The sequence below is a fragment of the Erpetoichthys calabaricus genome, chromosome 1 (assembly GCF_900747795.2).
Source record: "Erpetoichthys calabaricus chromosome 1, fErpCal1.3, whole genome shotgun sequence".
NCBI classification, from domain to species: Eukaryota; Metazoa; Chordata; class Cladistia; order Polypteriformes; family Polypteridae; genus Erpetoichthys; species Erpetoichthys calabaricus.
This window is the reverse complement of record NC_041394.2, coordinates 18651548-18672929: the sequence shown is the minus strand read 5'-3', so window position 1 is coordinate 18672929 and position 21382 is coordinate 18651548. Positions and strand designations below refer to the sequence as shown.

At 40.2% G+C, this 21382-nt stretch overlaps 1 protein-coding gene across 1 annotated transcript in view; it reads left to right on the top strand.

Annotated features, from left to right (window-relative positions):
* Window positions 1-3145: 3145 nt before the first annotated feature.
* The window catches only part of hif1al (hypoxia inducible factor 1 subunit alpha, like), a 98013-nt gene continuing 79776 nt past the window's right edge, over window positions 3146-21382 (top strand). Inside the window, exon 1 of the mRNA XM_028795926.2 lies at window positions 3146-3241. Coding sequence (XP_028651759.1) covers window positions 3216-3241 — 26 coding nt within the window. The 5' untranslated portion in view covers window positions 3146-3215. The remainder of the gene's footprint in view (window positions 3242-21382) is intronic.

Below are 21382 nucleotides of genomic sequence, written 5' to 3'. Positions count from 1 at the left end.
CCGTCTCCATATTGGGATACCCGTGAATCCCGTGTGCCATCTACAGCTGGTAAAAGAAAACAACAAAGCTTTGGAATGGCTTTTATAGGAAGTCACTACTTCATGTTGGATGAGCAAAGAGTGGGGCAGCTCAACGAAATGCGTGTGTTTCAGTCGATTATTGACAGCAACTGAGAGACAGTTCAAGTGCGTACATAACTTGCAATCAAGTGACAAGAACCCAACAAAAGTTATAGGTTGTAGGAGAATAATGGATGCCCCATCAGGGAAAGAGGATGGTTTCTTACCCAGACAGAAGACCAGAGTCAAATGACAAATGGTGATATAATGGATGGACCAGCAGAAACTCAGAGTCGGGAGCTGTTCAATCCCCCATATGCCTGGTCCTCGTATGGCAACCCATTCAGGACACCTGAAGTGCAGCCATGTCAGATCCCCTGGGTACATATATTTACCACTTCCAGTTAGTGGAAATAGCTCAAGAGTTGATAGAAATCTACATTTTGTACCTTATACAATTGAATGCACAATTTGGTTGACCTTTATAAGTGAAAGCGTACTCAAGTTATCGTGTTTACACACACATACACACACACAGACACACAGACATATTTCCAAAAATGATATTTTCAGACTCGGGGAAGTCTAAAACCTTAAGATTCATCACAATCTCGAGCTCGAATTTTTAGGAGATTACAATGAATAATAAAATAGTAAAAATGAATTGCAATTGTCATTCTAACAGATGGTGCATCACAAACATTAACACTTGTGGCAGGTGGCTGGGTTCCATGCCCAGCTGGGATGCCCATGCACACTATATTCAGGGGGAGCAGCCCTGGGCAGTGTAATACCTCCCCCTGGACGCTAGATGGCCGCCCCGAATTTTTAGGAGATTACAATAATTTCCAGATACTTCGTATACAACAGCGGCTCTCAACCTGTGGGGTGCGCCCGGGGCGCGAAGTAACATAAAAGGGGGCGCGAATGTTGCCATATGTGGCGTAATTTCACTATTCATAGGGAAATTTTAAACTTGTAGTGGTGTATTGGCAGCAAAAAATATAGGAATGCATTTTATTAGGGTTTCAAAAAAAAGTTAGGGGGGTGCGATTAAAACTGTTATGAAAACTCGGGTTGCAAATACTTAAAGATTGAGAAACGATGGTATACAAGAAAGTAAAAATGAATTGCAATTGTCATTCTAACAGATGGTGCATCACAAACATTAACACTTGTGGCAGGTGACTGGGCTCCATGTCCAGCTGGGACGCCCCTGCACACTATATTCAGGGGGAGCAGCACTGGGCAGGTAGGTGGCCGCCCCCCTGGGTTGGAGCGATGCCTCGGTTTCCCACAGGGCTCCATGGGAATTGGAGTTGGGTGCAGCCCTGTTGGGTCCTGCAGGCCCCGCCAGGGGGTGCTGTGTTTGGGACTCCTGAGTCTGTGTGGACAGTATATTCATCACACCCGGAAGTGCAACCGGAATTTGGTGATCAAGCACATGGAGCACTTCTGGGTGAACTAGAAAAGGAGCCAGCGACCACCACTCAGCAGCCAGAGTCGGGTGGGATGAGGACAAAGCTTGCTGAGGAGGAGTGGTGGTGCCAAGAATAGAAAAGTGCGTGATTTATTTGTGTCTGTGCTTTGGGACTGTGTATTGCCTGTGGGACACGGGGAAGATGTGCACCCACAGGGGAAGAAAATAAAAAGCCTTTGTATTTTACACGTGCCTCCCGTGTCCAATCTGTGTCGGGTCGGGCGCTATATAACGTCTCTCTTACATGATGCTTTTACGAATTCCAAACAAATGATTTATAATGGAGACATAGCCATTGCGTGGTATAATGAAAATGTTAACGTTGAGCTCTACGTTGGTCATTTAGATTTCAATCAAAACACAGCTAGTCAATAAATACTCCCATGTGTGCTTCCCTGCAGTCCCACCACATCACAAAAGCATGACAATTACATTGAAATCCCATAGTGGGGTTTGTGTGTGAGTGTATCCTGTGATGCAAAAGTGTTCAGTCCAAAGTTGGTTCCCACCTCATCCTCAATGCCACCTAACAGACTCCGGCTCCTCGCCAGTTTAAAATGGCTTAGCGACTTTCGTCACTTGAATGATTTTAAGAAATTTGAGGATAATTTTGCCTCCATGTGAGGGTGGCATAGGAGGACATTGTGACTGTGCTGAGGTGTGTGGTAGGAATGGCACCCTGGTTCAGGGTGAGAGTGAGAATTACATCAAGGATCGGCTCTGAACCCTTTTCAATAGTGATGGACAGATTGACAGATGAGGTCAGACAGGACTATAATGTTCACAGGTGTCATTGTGATCTGTAGTGAGTGACAGTAAACAACAGGTTGAGACGAACCTGGAGAGATGGAGGTCCCCGCTGGAGAGAAGGGGAATGAGAATGAGTAGGAGTAAGATGGGGTACATGCACATGAATGAGAGGGAAGGTGGTGGAAAGTTGCGACCGCAAGGAACAGAGGTGGGTGAAGATAGACGAATTTAAATACTTGGGTTCAATAGTTCAAAATAATGGAGAGTGTGGCAGAGAGGTGAAGAAGGGAGTGCAGACAGGGTGGACTGGATGGAGCAGAGTGACAGGAGTGATTTATGATAGAAGATTAACTGCAAGAGTGAAAGTGAAGATCTATAAAACTGTAGTGAGACCTGCTACGTTGTATGGTTTGGAGTTGGTGACCCTGACGAAAAGACAGCCGGCAGAGCTGCAAGTGGCAGAGTTGAAGATGGCAGAGTAACGAGGGCAGACGGGATTAGGAATGAGTGGATCAGAGGGGCAACACAGGTACGACAGTTTGGTGACCAAGTTTGAGAGGCTCAATTGAGATGGTTTGGGCACGTACAGAGGAGAGAGGAGGGGTACATTGGTAAAATAATGTTGAGAATGGAACCGCCAGGCAAGAAGAAAAGAAGAAGGCAAAAGAGAAGATTTATGGATGTGGTGAGGGAGGACATCTGTAAAAGACAGGGATAGATGGAGATTGATGACTCGCTGTTGCGATTCCGGAATGGGAACAGGAGGAAGAAATGAAGATTTTGCCTCCAAACAGTAGATGGCAGTAACACCCCTATGACGGGGAATCACGAGTAGCACGAGAAAAACATGTGGCGCGCATGCGCAAGAGGAACCCCCCCAGGACCTTAGTTGTTGGGGTATTGGTAAACGTTGCAAGGAGGTATCATGGAGGTCGAAGCAGAAGCAAAAAGGTAAATTAAAAAAAAAAATAAACCCCTCGAAAATGCTACTTTCCAAAACTAGTCAACACGATAAGTACTTTTGACATTTACGGGAGTGCAGAGCGCGTTTGCTTTCTTTGCTTACACGCTGCAGCGCAGACTCTTGGGTTTGTTTGTGTTATTTTGCTGGGCGCCGTCGACGACCTAACCGCGGTTGTGCCTCGCGCTCCATTTGGGGGCGAATGCAGGATTCTTGAATTGCGGCGTTGTTTTTGCATTTTTGCTGGTTCGCCTGCTACACCCTTGCCATTCTCCCATCCCCTCACTTCTGGACCGATTTGGCTCCGTTCGCTTGGGAGGTGAAGGAATGCGTGAACTTCCGAGGGCAGACGCTTCAGGCCGTTGACGCGCACAACCCATTTGGGTTGACCTTTATAAAACTGAAATAAATTGGCCTGACAAACTTTAACATTTTTGACGCAAAGGGTCTCCTTTACGGAATTGATGTTTTTGTTAAGTTTTTTTTTTTGTTCCGTTCTTTGGGTGGAATATTGATAATGATTTTTACTGCCATTGTCCTTACGTTTGTGTTGACCAAATCCGATTGCATGCCACTTTCGTTGTAGGGTAGCAAAGTAAGCATCTTGGAAAAAAATAATTAAACGACACTCTTTTATTTATCGCATCAATGCTTATCTTATTCGCCGTGGGGTGTGAGGGGGTACATAAAATTATTCAAAGACAGTTGATATTTTTGTTGTTGTTATTCTTACCAAATATTTTGAATGCGTTTTTCGTTTCTTTGACATTTTGTGAAGCACTTTAAGCCATAACCTATTCATGAAAATATGCTTACAAATAAATGTTTTTGCTGTTATCATTATAAGAAATAATCGGTACTATTTTTTTTAACCCAATAAATATATTATGAATTCGTCAAAACACTTCTGTTTTCCTTTGTCATGCCGTCCGTCCGTTTAGTACACAAGTACCAAATAATCGTTTAGATGGGATTGTCCAGGCGGTGCACAGATTGCAGGCCAGTCTTTGTTAAATGCTAACGGCAGCAGTAGCATAATTTAATGAGAATATTGTGAGTCTTAGGTATGTACTGTATAATATCTGTGTCGGAGCAAGCATCAGATTGTTGTTAGTATTTTAGTTCCTCAATCTCAAGGCAGTTATCTTCTTCCTTCTGATTAACTCTTTGAGGGCTGAATATTTTTTCCAAAAAACTCAGTTTTCTGAAAAGCACACAAAGTAATGGTTTCACACAGAAAGCAACATAAAACATCTGTTGCTGCATGCTGTGGTTGCTGTTGGCACATGTTTGGCATCTTTGGAGGCAGTGGCTGCACGGGGGCACCTCGATGGCCGGTGGTGGCAGTTGCAGTGTGACACAGTATGGTCTTGTCATCATAAGCGGTGGTCCTCCCAGGCGAACGCTACCGTAGGCGCATCAGCTACACAAACGTGTTCAACACCACGATCAGCTGGGGACTGATCAGCTGAGGCTGATACCTCACTTTCATATTCGATGTCCATCTCCTGATCACTTGCATCAAATTCCAAGTCTGACAAGTCAGAGTCCGATTCAGCGATAATACGTAAAACATCTATGACATATATAGACTCTCGCCTGATCTCAATGCCATTTTTGAGGTTGTCTGCTGTTCGCTACTAGCGCAGGGAATCAAGGTTAAATCAACAAAGCTACTTAACTTTCCTTCTAGCAAAGAAAGTCAAACTTAAAATGTAAAGGCGAGTTTTGTTGCAGTTTGCAGCTGATTACCATCCTCTAACGCCGAATTTCGACAAAGTTGACATCAGCCCTGAAAGAGTTAATGATGAATGGCAACACCCGGTCCAGCAGCAGGTTCTCTAGGCAGAACCAGGTTAGCTGATCGCATCCCGGTTTACTTTCTTTCACTTTCAGCTCTCCTCTGCATCCTTAGGGTTGAGACTCTTTATCGTGTTATCCACCACCACCACCATGTCCACCTCACCCTTTTCACTTTAATGACAATACATTATATACATTAGAACTTTATTTCTCCCTAAGGGGAAATATTTATTTAAAGAGCTCCTATAAAACAAACAGGTATGTACATATTTACATGCACCAGACTGACTGAAAAGGAAGAACATTTTAAAAAGAAAGAAAACTTCTGACTTGGCAATCCCAGCCCCGGTGAGATGCTCTACAGGTGTATTGCTGTTGGTATAAAGGAGTCCAAGTCTTGTTTCTTGACATAATTTGTTGTCTGAAAGTCCTCAGAGTTAGTGTGCAACATTGTTCATAATGGCACTCAGCTTTGTTTTCAATCATTCTTCTTCACTACTGCCTTCAAGGGGTCCAGAGTGCCTTCTGTAACTGAGCCTGCTCTTTTAATTAGCTTGTTCATTCGATGGGCCTCTCTTGAAGTGATGTTTCTCTTCTCGGTACTCAAATGTGGCACTTGGTGCCACGGCCCATCTGTCAAGTTGTTTTGCCTGCCTAAGGTAAAGTCATCCCTGATGGAGGATCGCAGGAATCATGAGAAAGAGGGGTCCTTTCATCGGATTGGCTGGCCCAGCGCTGTTTCAGCCGTGGAATGGCCAAATGGGGGAGGCGGCTTGATGGAGGTTTCCAGGACTCTAAATATATCTAAATCTTCTTATATGATATTATCTACTGTTAAATTCTGCTCCGTACTTCTAAAATTTATTTTTTTATACTGTATTGAGGATTTGTTCTGTTCAGTGTATTGTATTGACCCCATTCTTTTGACACCCACTGCACGCCCAACCTACCTGGAAAAGGGTCTCTCTTTGAACTGCCTTTCCCAAGGTTTCTTGCATTTTTTCCCTACTAGGTTTTTTTTTAGGGAGTTTTTCCTTGTCTTGTTAGAGAGTTAAGGCAGGGGAGCTGTCAAGAGGCAGGGCCTGTTAAAGCCCATTGCGGCACTTCTTGTGTGATTTTGGGCTATACAAAAATAAATTGTATTGTATGTTACTAGCCCAGCATACCACAGCTGTAGAAGATGTGAAGGATTTCACTTCCGACATTAAAGGAATGCAGTCACCTAAGAATAAAGAGTCCGCTCTGCCCTTTCTTCTTTAGTTCTTCTGTGTTCCATGTCCAGTTCAACCTGTCATTGGTGTGGATCCACAAGTGCTTGTGGTAGTAGTGCACCAACTCTGCATCCACTCCCTAAATCACGGGTAGGCAAAGTCAGTCCTGGAGGACCGCAGTTGCGTAATGAAAAAACAATTCTTGCCAGTAATTACATTTCATGGCTTGCTAGTGCTTTAACTCTGCCATGTCAAGTCATTCTCATCTCCTAGATTTTTTTTTTTTTTTTTTTTTACTTTCTATGGGTATCATCCAAATGATTTGAAGTCTAAAACAGACGAGTGATTTTCAGTGTTTCACTTTTTTCTCTTCACTTTCCTTCCAAGTATTTAATTAAACCCAATAGTGCATGATAAATACACACAGGTGTAAATGGAAACAAGCTAAATGGAGAAATGCTTGTTTCTTTTGTCATTTGCATCTTATTGCTAATAAGGAGCAATTAAAAACTGAGAGTACAGTTGTTTAAGACTAAAATAAGCAGTAAGGGTTCAAAATCTTAACGAGCGAGACAACTAAAGTGAAGCAGAAGTGTTACTTGAGCAATAAGGGCTTCTTATTAAGCAGTTGAGTCGGAACAAAAACCTGCAGCCGCCGCGGCCCTCCAGGACTGAATCTGCCCACCCCTGTGGACGCAGAGGCTCTTTATTCAATCACCAGTTCCTTGGTTTTGCTGCTGTTAAGTTGCAGACAGTTCTGTTTGCACCAAGAAACAAAGTTCTCCCCCCCCCACTCCTCTCCTCTGTCTCATCCCCCTTATCAGTACACCCGATAAGTGCAGAATCATCTGAGAATTTCAGCAAATGACACGGCCTGCTGTTATATTTCTAGTCAGAGGTGTATAGAGTGAAGAGAGTAGCAGACAGGAGAGTACATGGTGGTGCTCCAGTGTTGCTCACACAGTCTTTGAGTCTGTCTGACAGACAGTTCATTATCCAGGACACCATAGGCTCATCTACCTGCATATCTCTGAGTTTATACCCCTTAACAGGGATGTCTGAATGGTACTAAAGTCACTTATGGAAATCAAAATATGCAATCTTCACAGTGCTGCCAGCTTTGTCTAGCCTTATGGAGCAGATAATTGCATCCTCCACTCCAGTCTTTCTGTTGTAAGTCAACAACATTTATTTATATAGCATGTTTTCATACAAACAATGTAGCTGAAAGTGCTTTACAAAATGACATAAAAGGAAGTTAATATACAACATAAACAAGAGTAGGCAGTAATATTATATAGTACATTATTACATTTCTTCACTTATTCCGTGGTGTCCAACTCTGATCTTGGAGGGCCTTATTTCCTTCATGCAAGTTATCTTAATCTAATCTGTGACCAATTTCATTTTTACTGACTTGTTTTGTGTTTGTAAGAATTGCTTCAGAACACTTTGAATCACTTCAGCTTTTTTTGTCTGCCACCTCCTGACTCATTGCTACAAGAAAACCCTCACATATGATACACTGTTCAACTCGTCTTGACCAGAAAATAAAAAACATTTTTAGGCCATTGTTCAGGAAATCACACCCTTATGATGAAGATTATACCAATATCTGTTTTTAGCAAAAACATATAGAAGGACTTGAAGTTGATCATGTCATACCAACCAACTCTAGGGGTTCACCCTCGATGCTACTCCTTTTCACAAAACTTAAAATGGGGAGCAGTGTTATATGTATACAGAATGTTCTGTCATGCTAGTTTGAGGTTGCTGAACATGATAGTATTTTTGTATTTGATTCTGTACCGGTGGTCCTAGCCTTCTAAGAGCCACCACCAGAAGGTTAAAAACGACAAATTTCAAGCATAAAAATTCCTGGCATCGTATTAGACTATTTCAAGTTCAGTGATTAAAACTATGATGTTATTTTTGATTTATTTGATCCTTTACTAGAGATCGAGTTCTCAATGGACCTCTATCAGAGGGTGAAAATGACACATTTCTATTAAAATAGAGAATATTTTGATGTTAAACATAATGCAGCAAATTATTACATTTATTACGAATACCTCAAATTAAGACAGTTTATGCTAATTCAAAGTTTTTTCAAGACACAGTCCTCTGAAATGCTCTTTTTTCATAAATGGCAGCCAAGCTAACCAACAGATGATGAAAAAGTCACAGCCTCAAACTCTAACCAGTTTCTTTATTAGAAGACGATTCTTGTTGTTAATTAAAGCCATTATTTAATTTTAATTCTATGGCTTGTTGCTGCTCTCATTCTTCCACAGCAGGCATTTCCAAAACTGTTGATTTTCTAAGAGAATCTTCGAAATGTTTAGTGCACCCGAAGTACTAGCAAGTCATGTGGGTGGAAGAACAGAAGCACTTCCAGGTCGAGGATTATATAAATCAGGGGTCGCCAAGACCACCGTGGCTGCAGGATTTCATTCTAACCCTTTTTTTAATTAACTTCTTGTGAATTCATTTTAATTGAATTGCATTTTTAAGATTTGTTCCTCTGAATTTCTTTCCTTTAATGGCACCCAAGTAGAAATGAAATGTGAAGTGAGGGAGCCGACAGAAGACCAGCTAAGTCAGGGCCTCAAACTTCAACCAGTTTCACTCCAACCGATTACTTAATGAGGTGCCGAGTCTTGTCGTTAATTAAACCCGTTCTTTAATTCCATGGCTTGTCTGCTCATGCACCACGAGAGCAGCAACATTTCTGAAATTGTTGATTTTCTCTTTCTAAGAGCACCGTTAAAATGTTTTGGGAGCTGAGCAGATCAGCATGCCTGAGACCTTCACCTTTCTTTATTTTCTGATATTGTATGATAGCCACAGGATAGCTGGTCATATATCAGTTTGTTATGTATCTCATTATTATTTGGCTGCAAATTAAGGGAAAAAAAAACAATTAAGGTGTCTTTAATCTTAATTAGCAAAATAATTAAAATTAAGGCAAAACAAGACAATTAGCTGCAAAAACAAGTAGCAAATTAAGAAAATAGTTAGAATGAAAGCCTGCAGCCACTCAGAGCCGAACACCCGTGATAATCATTCCCTGCCTGCCTTTTGCTGCACTTACCCAGGCATTTAGATCTCTGTTGGTCTTTTCCCCCATTATTTGACTTATTTGCATGCCAATCCTTTCTTTTCAAAGGTTCATTTGTCTTCCCTGCCAAAAGTCCTAAGTAGACAATGTAGTAGTGAAAGAACTGGTCTTGAAACAACAAAGTTGCCTTTGAGACACTCTGTGATCCTGAGCAAGTTACTTAATTTATCACTAGTTCTCAGACTCTGTCCTAGGCACCCACTGTGCCTGCAGGTTTTCTGTTTTAAATTTGACTCCTAGTCTATTTGTGCAAGCTGTCATTTCCTAATTTCTGTGTTCTGGGGCCAGTGTAAAATTTGCTAAACTAAGTTGGGTAAATCTTTATTAGAATGTACCAACTTTTTATGTATGGTATCTCCATCTGACCTTAACACCGGACTCGTCTTTAGAGACTTGCATCATAACATTGTGTAGAAGAATGTTACTCCTTGATATTTGTTTTTTTAAGATCGTATTGACTTCTTTTTTTCTTTAACTTATTCTTTAATATCTTGTTTTTCTTTTTTGTAACTCTCTCTTTGCCATCTTGTAAAGCACTTTCAGCTACATTGTTTGAATGAAACCGTACTATATAAATAAATAGAATGGGTACTTGTGTACTAACTACACGGACGACGTGTCTGGCAGTTCCTACCCATTCTAGTGTTGCGCTCTGTGGGGGAGGCCGCCACGGTTGCTTAATTTTTGGAGTTTAAATTATTAGACTGACCTACCCCAACCACAAATACTAAGCGCAAAGTTAGTGGGGTTGGAGCATAGTTGCCTATAGGTCCCTAATGTTAATGTCCCCTTTGGGTGCCTAATGTTAAAAAACAAAAATCTGGTTTGCGTCACGATAATAGAAAAGGGTACCAGCCGTCCGTTTAGTACACAAGTACCAATAGATGTTATGGTACTTGTTTATAATTTAGTGTTTTCATGATTTTTTTATTTTGCCTTTCTGGGTCTTCTGGTAATTTAATCTATTATGTTAGTGGGTCAGACGCTAAAGTAGATCTACAGAGGTAGAATTCTCCACAAATTACCCAATTATGTGACCATGTAAACCCTTAACTGGGTTACTGTTAAGGATTTGTGGTTGCTTATCCGCTGCACTCTGTCAACCTGTGCATGTTTATGCATCTTACATGCTTTCAGCAGTTACAGGTAGAAGTGTCCACAAAACAAATTTCCAGAGGCCAATATTTGGGTGATCACATTATTCCTTCTCTTAGCTGAAATTATCGGTTTCAGTTTGTTTCAGAAATCACTAAATTTGTATTGATGAGCTGAATGTACAAAGTTAAACTCCACAGCATAATTTCAAGAGCAGTAGGGTAACATGTTAAAAGTAATGTGTATTACTTTGTGTTAGGTTATTCTAAAAAGTAATTCATTATCTTATTGAAGTAAAAAATACCTGTCTTCTTGTTCTTGTTGTAGCAGCACTGGGTATAAGGTAGGAAGCACACGTACCAGGGCCTTTACAGGGCTTAGTCTCACAGCCAAGCAGAAAAAAGTGATGGAATCTGATAACAGAAACCTGTAAATAAAAAGGCAATTCGACTAGCCATATTTATAAAACACAAGAAAATGATGGCAGCCGACATGTTTATTTTCTGATTCACGATGCCCAATGATTTTTTTTCCCCAAATAGAACTGCAGAAGATCACTTGTGTATGTGAATGGGTATTTTTAAGAAATCAGGTTTCTGCCATTACCAGGTTGCTCCTCTTAATCCAGTTATGTTTGTGCATGTAAACACACTCATTGTTCTAATGATATAAAATATTTTCATAAGCAAATAAACACATAGACCTAATTCACATGAGTAGTTATGCTGGTTTTGTTTTCACTGTGTTTTTTTTTTTTTGTTATTGCACAAACATTCATGTGTTTTCATTTGACAATTTGATCATTCTTCAGGTCTGTTTAAGGTCACTAGGGTAAAAAAAAAATCATGGGGCAATTTCCTTGTCACATTCAAACACTGTGTAGAGCAGGGATCTCAAATTGTAGTCCTGGGAGGGCCGCAGTGGCTGCAAGTTTTCATTCTAACCCTTTTCTTATTTAGTGACCTGTTTTTGCTGCTAATTCACTTTTTTTGCATTCATTTTAATTGACTTGTTTTTGAAGATTTGTTCCCTGGAGTTTCTTCATCGTTCTTCTGAATTGCATCATTTCTTTCCTTAAACAGAAATGAAATGAGAAGTGAGTGAGCCAACAGAAGAGTCCTCAAACTCCAACCAATTTCACTCCAACCAGTTGCTTAATTAGGCGCCGAGTCTTGTCGTTTTTAATTCCATGGCTTGTTGCTGCTCTCATTGTGCAATAGTAGACATTTCTGAAACTGTTGATTTTCTCTCTTCTAAGAGCACTGTGAAAATGTCTTGGGGACCTGAGAAGATCAGCATTCCTGAGACCAACACCCCTTTTATTTTCAGATATTGTATGATGGTCACAGTTTGCTGGTCATGTTTTGGTTAATTTTTTATCTCATTATTGTTTGGCTACTAATTAAGGAAAAAAGGAATAATTATTGGGTCTGAGTCTTCAAGACTAAAGTGTACATGTGAACAGGCTTCTTTTTGCAAGAAACAGGAAAGGGGAAGAAGATGGTAAAGGTGTGTTTCCTGCGTGATGTGCTTTTTTGCAGAGCAACAAACACTAATCTTTATGCTCTGCAAGAACAGAGTAGTTTGTACTATTGTGTTGTATTTCTGAGGTGGCAGTGATAGATTGGCCATCTAGCTCTGGGAAGAGGATTTATTATTTTCTGTTTTGTGTGTTGTACTTACCGCATTTGGGGTGGCATAGTGGCGCAGTGGTAGCGCTGCTGCCTTGCAGTACGGAGACTTGGGTTCGCTTCCCGGGTCCTCCCCGTGTGGAGTTTGCATATTCTTCCCGTGTCTGCGTGGGTTTCCTCCCACAGTCCAAAGACATGCAGGTTAAGTGCATTGGCAATCTTAAATTGTCCCTAGTGTGTGCTCCCTGCGGTGGGCTAGCGCCCTGCCCAGGGTTTGTTCCTGCCGTGCGCCCTGTGCTGGCTGGGATTGGCTCCAACAGACCCCTGTGACTCTTTGTTAGGATATAGCGGGTTGGACAATGACTGACTGACCACATTTTTTTTGAGATATATTGAAAGCCCAGTCTACCTGTAAGGGGGGTCTCTGAATTGCTTTTCCCAAGATTTCTTCCATTTTTTCACCCCTACAAGATATATATATATATTTGGGAGTTTTTTTCTTGCCGCCTTAGAGAGTTAAGGGTGTGGGAGCTGTCAAAAAACAGGGCCTTTTAAAGCCCATTGATGTATTCTTTGTGTATGTTTGGCCTATACAAGAAATACATTTTTGTTGTTGTTGTATGGTGCTGTTTTTTTGTGCATCTGTGCAGATAGTATGCACCTTGTTACATTTTTCAAAAGCACACCATACTCCTCAGCAGTGAAATAACCGGGGGCAATAGAACATACTTAATCTTACTGGTGTGTTGAGAATTACTTTTATTACATGACTAAAAAAACACAAGGACATGCAGAATGTAAATGTGTCTTAATTGACTGGATGACAAGCTTTACAAATAATTTTCCTGGCACAGTACTTCAGGTATTTCTTCTTTTTCTACCTTCTGTGTTGTGTAAGATTTTTCTTTAATGAATAAGGTTGGAATATAATTGTTTGTTATGAAAGGGCTTTTCAAAGCATTTATTTTCAGCTTCAACACACTTGCTTTGTGTTCATTGTAAGGCTACGAGTCAAAGTTATGCAAGATCTGAAAAGAATACATAGTGACTTGCTAAATTCATTGTTCAGAAGCAATTTAGATTTCATGTCATAGCTTTTTACCTTTCTGAATAAAGTGAAGTAGGTGAGTAAAGGTTTAATGTGTGAGCTTTGGTTTGAAAAATGTTCTACAGTTTTATTACCTGCTGAAATGACACCTTGGATGTTGTTTTTTTTTCCAGAAAAGGCTTTAAAATCTGTTTTGCTTAAAGCATATTTTTTATATATTGTATCTGAGAAATCTGATGCAGTTTTTTGAAGTGCTTCTAAAGCTGGCAAATCCCAACACTTTGTGAGTTAGTCCAGGGATTAGCCAAAAAGAGAATTTATCTTCCAGGAGGGATTATTCCTTTTGTAGAAACTTGTTTGAAGGAGCTGTCTTTCATCGGAATGCTGGGTTTGACTTACCCTGCAATGGAATAATTTGAAGTGTTCCATTTTGATTTTAATTTACTTTTTCTAGGTTTATTAGCAATATAAGGAAAGCTATATTATTTGGCACTATTGATGTAATGCCTAATTTTCTGATGAAGGTAATTTCATCTAAAACTGAAAAGTTTTATAACAACAAGACTGCTGTAGTGAGTGAAGCAGAGCTTGATATACGTAGACAGGTAATATGACTCTTCAGTATTGCATGAATAGTGAATACCGAGGCTCAAGGCTGGCCGATTGGGTTGGTAATGTAAATTTTTAACATGGATTTGTGAGAATCACACTTCTCACTCTCCCTGGGGTAGCCTGTGTCAGAGCGCTGGAAATGAGGCCCTTTCCAAATAGACAAACCTCAGGTACAGAAATATGTCAATTGTAGCTTTTTTACCTTTGCTTGGATATTTGAAGAGACATGAACATTTCTCAGCCCTGTCTACACATGCTGTTTTTTGTTTGGAGAACATTTACAAGTCTGCAGTTTGTTATAACTGTGTGGCTTGGAGATCACACATGCATGTGTCGTACAGAGATTGTCTTTGAGCATACCTGATATTAAATCATATTTCTTTAAAATATACATGGAATTTTGACAAAGTTGTGTCTTATCTCAACCCAAGTAGATTTTTTTTATTTTTTTTTATTTTATAAATACCATGGATGGGGTGACAAGGCCCAAATGAGTCTTGGGTGTTGTCTTGGCTTAATTTGACGGTGATCTCTAATGTGTCATGGAGTAATTGGCAGGTAGGTGTGACACTGCTGGGAGGAGAATCAGGGCCTCTGCAGCTGAGATAATGGTCTACTATAGGAAAAATGTTGTATGCTCTCTTGGAGGTGAGGGAGATAGTAATTGCCTCAAGCAAATGAGTTCCAGCAGTCATCTGATCAACTAATAAATCAGTGCAGTGGCTGCAGCAGTACGACGGGTTTTTGTACTGAATGGTGGTGGTGGTAAAGCGGGGGTGAAGTCTACCAAAAAGTCTCTGTGTTCAAGTGAGATCATTATGTCTGGTAAAAAGCCTAAGGTAGTGCCTGATAGAGTGAGATTTTATGTCAGATTTACAAAACGATATGCCTACAGAGGGTTGCTAGGCTCACTTTGAAAGATAGGGTGAAGAGTTTGTCAATACAAGGAGATCTTTGAGTGGAAAAAGCTAGTTCTCTGGGCTGAGAAAAGCCAGTTTAAAGTGGTTTAAGGCATCACCCTCACAAGGTCACCCTCTGGAAGTATATTAGGCATGGTCCTCCAGAAGGAGTCAATGAGCCAAACTAGAATACACTGGCCATACTATAACTCTGTTTACCTAATAGCACCTTTGAATTTGTTAAATGTAGATGTTGAGGCTGGGCAGAACTGATCAAGTTGGTGTTTTGCTGCTGATTATCTAGGTTGGTGTCATCTGTGCATCTAATGATTTTGCATTGAGGCAACCCATCATATTGAGAGTGGGGAGACAGACAAAATCCATTTTGCAGAGCTTAGTGCCTACTTGAATTACTATGAGATAATGGGACCTAATTAAAACTATTGTATGCGCTTTAGTTAAAATGTAAAGACTAATTTAATAGATTCTTCTCCTTTTAGCCTTTTTACTGCCCAAAATAACAGTGACCCAAAGGGGCTATTGAAATGCGCTGATGAAGGATGATGGTGTTTTTAAGATATGACATGACATCTCTCTATTATTTAAAAAAAAAAAACCAAAAAAAAAAAACCACTGTGACGTCACGTGCAGTGCACCAAGCACAACATGATCCGTCCGCAACTCCTTAGCTTGCGTTCAGCTTCCCCCCTTCACAACGTGAACAGAGAGATGCGAAGTGGCAGGAGCGTAGCGTGCCTCCAAGGGGTTTTGCGAGTTGAGTGAAATGATCGAGACCTGATCATCTCGGAGAGACACTTTGACGACACGCGACTAGACATTAACAACCTTAGGAAGCAAAACCCGTGAGACGGTGACTTTTGCAAGACATGCCCTACTTACAAACAATTTAAAACAAGTTCATGGACATCTAACCTAGCAGTTAGACACACTTCAAGTACTCCCAGCTCTAAAAACAATGACAAGCGACAAGCAGAACATGCAGCTCGCCAGCAGCAGCTGCAGCAAGCCAGCAGATGAGCCGAGTGCAACTCCTTAGCGTGTGTTCAGCCCCCAACCCTTCACAACGCGAGCAGGGCTGATGCGAAGTGGCAAAAGGACAGCTGCTGTACAGCCTTTGAAATGATTGACGCAAAGCACGACAAGCAGAACATGCAGCTTGCCAGCAGCAGGAGAAAGCAGGCAGATGATCCGAGCGCATCTCCTTAGCGTACGGTCAGCCCCCCCCCTTCACAAGGCGAGTAGCGTTATACATTCCATGAAAAAGAGATTTAACCACGCCCGGGGCAGGAAATAAAGGACAAATATTGTTTTTACTAAAGTTTAGTAAGTTAAAGTAAAAGTGAAAATAATGCATATGTAACAATTCACATGAAAATATCAATCTCTGTGGGCGAGTGAAGCGAGCAGTGGGCAGAGCCCCCTAGTTAATGTTAATATTAGTCCTCATTTTACTTGAATCTAACCTGATCTGTTATCAAAACTGCATAACTTAGTTAATGCAAAGATTGTGATAGAAGTCATTTTAAAAAGGAATTACAGTAATCCCTCGCTATATCGCGCTTCGCCTTTCGCGGCTTCACTCTATCTCGGATTTTATATGTAAGCATATTTAAATATATATCATGGATTTTTTGCTGGTTCACGGATTTCTGCGGACAATGGGTCTTTTAATTTCTGGTACATGCTTCCTCAGTTGGTTTGCCCAGTTGATTTCATACAAGGGACGCTATTGGCAGATGGCTGAGAAGCTACCCAACTTACTTTTCTCTCTCTCTCTCTCTTGCGCTGACTTTCTCTGATCCTGACGTAGGGGGATTGAGCAGGGGGGCTGTTCGCACTCGATGCGGACGCTTGTCTAAAAATGCTGAAAGATTATCTTCACGTTGCTACCTTCTGTGCAGCTGCTTCGTGAAGCGACAATCTGCACGGTGCTTTGCATACTTAAAAGCTCGAAGGGCATGTATTGATTTTTGATTGTTTGTTTTTCTCTGTCTCTCTTTCTCTGCTCCTGACGGAGGGGGTGTGAGCTGCCGCCTTCAACTGCTTTGTGCCGCGGTTTGCATACTTAAAAGCCAAACAGCCCTATTCATTTGTTTGCTTTCCTATCTCTTTCTGACAGTCTCTGCTCCTGACTCGCACTCCTTTGAAGAGGAAGATATGTTTGCATTCTTTTAATTGAGAGACGGAACTGTCATCTCTGTCTTGTCATGGAGCACAGTTTAAACATTTGAAAAAGAGACAAATGTTTGTTTGCAGTGTTTGAATAACGTTCCTGTCTCTCTACAACCTCCTGTGTTTCTGTGCAAATCTGTGACCCAAGCATGACAATATAAAAATAACCATATAAACATATGGTTTCTACATTTACAACATTTAGCAGACGCTCTTATCCAGAGTGACTTACAACAGTGCTTAGTAGTCTATGACTGTTCTTCAGTCTTTAAGGCTAGGATTAAATCTACTGTCATTAAACAAGTTACCGCTGACCAAGTTGTACACAAAACCATGCTAGAAGAAAATAGTAAGTTGTTAGTACATTTTTTTTTTTTTTTTGAGAAAAGGGTAGGAAAGAAAAAGTATGGGGACTTTAGTCCCCCAAGTGCTGTTTAAAGAAGTGTGTCTTCAGACGACGTTTGAAGACAGTGAGGGTCTCCGCTGTTTGTACAGCAAGAGGAAGTTCGTTCCACCACTGAGGAGCCAGCACTGCAAAGAGTCTTGATGCATGTCGTCCTCTTCTTTTAAGTAAGGGTGGTTCGAGACGAGCAGTGCTTCGCGGAATTTCACATTTTGTGGCTGGGGTGGGTCTGGAACGCAATCCCTGCGATGGAGGAGGGATTACTGTACTTCTTCTAAACATGCTGGAGCCTGCAGAAAAGTACTGCTATTTTTTCTTGGAGGTTTAAAAAAGCCAGAAGAAGTGGTGTATAGCTGAAGAATAATAGAAATAAAGTATTGTTTAGTGGCTACCCTTGTTGATCATAATTTTTCTTTCTTTTTGTGTCCTGATGGAATTTTGTGCAAGTTCTTATTCAATGTTTTTTTTTTTTTTTGTACCTTCCTGGTCACTTTTCTGTAGTGCCTGGCTATGGACAGTGGCTCACAAATCTTTCTAAGATTTACTTTCAAGTTTGAGACCCTCCATAATTTTCATTTCTGTGTGCAAAATGTAATATGTATTTACAGTATATCTCATGTACTTTTTTGTTATCAATTTTCTATTTAAGAAAGTCATCAAGAAATGTCAAAATGAGAAACAATCAACATGTGAAATAAACTGTCAAGGTGCCCATGTACCATGCCGAACCACCAGGAACCACTGCAGTGTCAACCGACTGCACCACCACACTCGACATAAGGAGTGACTGCATCACAAGTATCTGCTCATAACTGTAGAAGCAGCAGAATCCCACTTGCGAATGGATTCTCTGAATGTCTCATTAATTTGTGAGGCAGGTAGGTAGAAGGATCAGGTTGTAAAAGATAGGCAGCCAGAACTTCAGCATAATTAGATCAGGAGTCTTCCATGTGGAGGCAGGAAGAAGTGCAACAACTACAATGCACTGCCAGGCATCAGAATATGCACTGGTATACTAACAGAACAATGCCTGAAAGATCTAAAAATACATATGTGGCAATTTACAAATAGGAACTGGTGGTATTGAAGAGAGTGAGCAAGCAATTAGAGTTCAAAAGCCAGAGAAGGAGGACAAAACCATTTATAAATGTCCCTGGAGCATCTCAGGCTCCTTAAAAGCGTCATTACAATGAGTAAAATGTGATATGTACAAATTTAATTTAAATAAGCTTGTTTTTGAGATTTCTGGATGAAAAATATATTTGGAAAACTGTACCTCAGCAAAGTGGCGAGGATAATGTGAGGTCCTGTGACCACTGAGAGATGAGGAATAGGGGTTTATAGGAAGCCTTACATAGCAGGGAATAAAGAACTGTGACAGGCCTTCTGAGAGGAGAAAATAAACTAGAAAGAGAGAAAAGAGGATGATAGGGTCAAGGAGAAATAAGGGAGGCACCATATGCCCTAAGCGCTGATCTAAGTTGTAGAAAACCTCATATCTTCTGATGTCTCGGCTCAGATTATTAATTACATATAATCTAGTGCCCTACATCTGGTATCAAACTGTACGATTTTGCCTGAGTTCAGTGGTAGCCTTCAGTTACGTAATCACAGTGAGTTCTAGACAGTCACAGCACATTCATATTGCCACCAGGTTTGTAGTGTGACACCACAAGTGCCCTCACTGTTAAAAGCTCCTACAACTCTATGTGACTTGCCATTGCAAAATTAGTTTCTCCTGAAATACATATGAAATGGTTTATTATTTCTAGGATAGGTCACACCAATTTTTTAAGAATTTAGGTATGTAATACTCTTCATTTACACACCCTCACATCCAGTCCCCATCAATAAATATACACATGCACACAGCATCAGACTCACTAGCCTCCTTAAACACTATAAGATAAATGTTATCTGGTCCTAGTGACTTATGTGATTTTTTTTAACATTGCATTCTAGAATTACTAATGAATATATTGAAGTGAAAGAGAGAATTAAAACAAAACTGAGTGCCATTAAGAACAATGCTGCACACCCTCTCTCTGACACATTAACACTGAGGACTTTTAGCCAACGAACTATTCAGCAGAAGTGTTTCAGACTCTACAGGGGCTCCTCTATACTAACAGCAATACGTCAACATAATGGCTTACTGTGACCAGGAGAGGCAAGTCAGAACTATTCTTCCTTTTTATATTTTTTACTTTATAGTCCTTCTGATGTGTGTTCAGGTCAAAGTATCAGCCTATTTATGTATTTATTTATTTAAATAGTTTCAGTTAAAAGCCATCTTTCCCTATGGGGACAAATAAAGGTTTGTCTTATCTATCGGTCTGTTGTCTTTATTGTTTATAGCTTGATCTCATACTCAGATTACGAGAGAAATCTAACTCTTCACTGAAGTAAAATTATTCAAAGAAAAAATAATTCCGAAAGATTTATTTATTTTTTTCTTCAAACCACTTTTGGCACAAATATTGGCACCCCATTAGAATATGAATGAATAAATCCCTGGCTTTCACTGGAATATCTACCAGAATAACCCTTTTTGTGGCATTGTTTTGTCCCTCTTCTCTCCCCCCTCTGAAAGGGGATTAGCAACAAGGAAGGTTTTGTTGACATAACCTTTGAAATCAACTCTCTTTAACTTCTGTTATATCAACTGGCTAAAAGATATCAACTGGCTAAAAGAAAAATTATTTTATTGATTGCATTTTGACACTGTTGAAAAGACAGCAGTATACATGAACTGTGGATCCAGGGATAGTTACAGTTAACAAAGGCAACAGTTTGCCTGTCCAGAGCCCAGCTTGTCATTTTCAGTGTTCAGTTGATTGATTATCTAGCAGCTGTAACCATTAAACTGCTGCCCCTTACAAAACGTTGGACTCTACACATGTGCTTGCTCTTTCGGAAAGGCTGCTGCCTTCTCCTACTCTATGTGTTTATTCTAATGGTTTAAATATTTTGCCCTTTAGAGGAGATCACTGCAATATCCACAGCACTCAAAACTAAATGCTTAACATGGATAGATAGACAAATGGGCAATTTTGTGTGAGACTGTGCACATTTTAATTTACAGAAAACTGTTTGTGTTTGATTTGATTATTGCATTCGTTCTCTTTTGGTAAAGTATGGAAATAATCTTTATTTTCCTTTAGTGTCAGAGAGTTTGCTTTACTCTTTAATTTTCCAGTATACATTCTTTCCTTGATTGATTTATATGTGGTAATGCTTATAATTAAGTCATGTATAGTGTTGGTAGATGTTTAGAATTTGTTCTTCTTTTTCATTTGTTCTTCTGTATGATGAGGAATGTTTCTTCGTGTCATTTGATTTATTATTAAGACTGCTACTTTTCTCCAAGAAGATTCTTGTTAGTCTTGCATTTAGTCTTATCCAGTGCTAATTTTTGTATGTCACGGAGCATTAAATTAAATTTGCCTATGCAATGGTGTTATTTTATTTCCTTTTAGTTAGTTTCCAGTTTCTTGTTTTCAGTAAATGTTTTCTTTCAAGATGCACACAAAATAATAAAGTATATCTTTATTTGGCATGTTTAACTCTATAGTTTCATACTCTGCTAGCAAAATTTAACTATATTGAGTGTCTCAGTAGTAATTGTGAGCACCTTTAAGCTATGTTTGAAGCTGTTGTGCTGTGAGGCGCCCATCACGCAAGCTGGTGACCCTCAGAAACTTGTTTTCTGATTGGTTTGTGACTTAGGAGGAGATCTGGCAGACCCAATCAGAGTTTCTTCCAGTTTCCAATTGCTTTTTGCTTGTGTACCACACCACTGTACTCATTTGACACTTTGATTTTATTTTGCAATTTCTTCATGTATAAGGGTAATAACACTTTGTCTCATTTCATTTATTAATTGCTGTTTTCTTGCCATTATTACTGGAATATTGTCAAAGTAGTACTTCAAAGGGTGTAGTAACACAGTCTGTTCCAACTCTGCTTTAAGACAGACACACGGTTTGTAATCATCAGAAGTAGGGACACCTGTGCAAATTGTTTTCTTCAACTTGCAAGGTTTAATTTACTTTAATTGCTGCAGGATATCAGTAGGTTGTAGCCTATTGGTTGTTCCCTGAAGAAGGCCCATC